At 40.9% G+C, this 1,806-nt stretch overlaps 1 protein-coding gene across 1 annotated transcript; it reads right to left on the bottom strand.

The window, feature by feature from the left end:
• Positions 1 to 267: 267 nt before the first annotated feature.
• On the bottom strand, positions 268 to 1,510 carry LOC114458833 (zinc finger homeobox protein 4-like). The gene is made up of 3 exons (XM_028441208.1): positions 1,408 to 1,510; positions 1,050 to 1,295; positions 268 to 832 (listed from the first exon to the last, which is right to left on the bottom strand). The coding sequence occupies exons 2-3, from the start codon at positions 1,103 to 1,105 to the stop codon at positions 268 to 270; spliced, it is 621 nt and encodes a 206-aa protein (XP_028297009.1). The 5' UTR covers positions 1,106 to 1,295; positions 1,408 to 1,510.
• Positions 1,511 to 1,806: the final 296 nt, after the last annotated feature.

Below are 1,806 nucleotides of genomic sequence, written 5' to 3'. Positions count from 1 at the left end.
GTAATATCTTTAATACAGAGAAAACAACCATTCACAAATCACAATAACTATAAATAATATCACCACCACCTCCCACCCCCAACAAGTATAAAATAGAAAAATTCCCAACAACAAACAGATATAAAATACTTGAAATATATACTTTTTTAAAAACTTAAAAATATGTATTATTTACAGTTATTTACAAATTTACAAACTATTTTACAAATAGCAAATTCAGCCCTGTGATGAGAGTGGAGGAAAGAGGTTCCTCATTTCCAACTTTATTTACTTTTTGCCATAATTGCGCTCCTCCAGTAAAGCCCTCCACTCATCATAGGACTGAGTCTCAGTCTCTTCACAATACCAGTTGCCAAAATACTGGCGATGTGTAGGAGGGTTCCTGTCCTTTTTGCACTTGCTGCAAACTATAGTGTCTTTCTTTTTGGTGTATTTTCTTTTAAAAATACCTGACTGCTCTGCCTCCATTTGTCTTTTCCTATACTGCTGTGTGGTGTAGGGAACCGCTTGAGGTGTTACCTGTGTCTGAAATGTTAGAGGGGAAGTAATTAAGGGTTTTGGAGGGGCAGGTGGAACAGGATGAAAAAAGAGCAATGTCTGTGGTGGTGGTGGTGGTGGTGGCTGAGATGGTGGTCTTCCTTTAAGTTGTGCCTGCCCAGCAGTGTTCGGTGGCAGCACAAAAGGATGAGGCTGAGCTAAAGAGCCAAATGTAAAAGTTTGTCCTTTCTGCAGGGCAGGTGGAAGTCTTGATGGAGCTGCCATTGGGGCCTGTAAAGCTGGAAGACCCTGCTTTAAAATATCCTGCTCCTGTGCCTTGCACCGCCTACAGTACCTATGAAAACACAACATAATTTATATGAAAACAAAAGTTTCTACATTGTAAAATGCACAAAAAAATGTAATCTTGCTTTTGATGTGATTTACATAAGACAAATATGTCCCCGAGGCCTTAATCTGGAATATGTAATAAAGTTTCATAAACAACAAAAAAAAGTCTCATAATTATTGGTCAACAAAATCAGCTCTATATTTATATAGATCCTACTCACCACTGTGAAACTGTTGCAGCATTTACTTCAGGCAGCTGTATAGTGGTCTCGCTCATCAGCCTGGCGTTTGTGACTATGCACTCCCTGATGTTTTTGTACGCGCGTATCACCACAGTGTATCTTGACAGCTTCTTTCCCTCACAGCGCACAGTACTCGGGTAGATGGCAAAAAGCTTGACAAAGATGGCCTCAACCACTCTGTTGCAGTCGGGCCACTGTGCAGGACTGTGAGCCCCGACGAAAGACCTGTAGTTAAAAATAATGTATGCTTTAAAAACATTACAATAATGTGTGACTTACATTAAATTTAAATTTTTTTTACATAACCCAGATATTGTGTTTTCCTAGTTTAATTCACCTTTTGGTGCTCTCCACACCTGGAGCCACAATCTTCTTCGTAGCCCGGAATCGTCCCTTGCTCAGGCTGGTCTGGTGTCGAGCTGGGTAGACAGTTTTTTTTTGTCATACTCCCCCAGTTCCTGCCACAGAGCAATGACCTGACTACATTCCTCCTGAGTCAGCGCAAGACGGTGGTCTCTTAGTCCAGCCAAGTAATCAGCCAGATCCTGCACTGCGCCATACCCTTCAATGTTATCAGGGCCAACCCAATCCTAACAAAAACAAAAACAAGAAAAAAGAAGCACTGATGACAGCAGTGCACACTCATCAATCCAAGCTATTGCAACTTTTCTTTTTTTTTCTTTAAGGTAAACAACTTCTTACATGGCATGAGGAGGAGTGTGGAGATGGATCAGTA

Source organism: Gouania willdenowi, unplaced genomic scaffold, assembly GCF_900634775.1.
Source record: "Gouania willdenowi unplaced genomic scaffold, fGouWil2.1 scaffold_195_arrow_ctg1, whole genome shotgun sequence".
NCBI lineage: Eukaryota > Metazoa > Chordata > Actinopteri > Blenniiformes > Gobiesocidae > Gouania > Gouania willdenowi.
Note: the sequence above shows the minus strand (reverse complement) of the source record. Positions and strands in the feature narration are given on the sequence as shown.

What these genes read in the sequence shown, in the direction of transcription:
- LOC114458833 (XM_028441208.1), bottom strand. Translation starts at nt 1,105, where the DNA reads ATGAGCGAGACCACTATACAGCTGCCTGAAGTAAATGCTGCAACAGTT. An exon ending in GCTGCAACAGTTTCACAGTG is followed by an intron (nt 833 to 1,049) that starts GTGAGTAGGATC and finishes GTGTTTTCATAG; the next exon opens with GTACTGTAGGCGGTGCAAGG.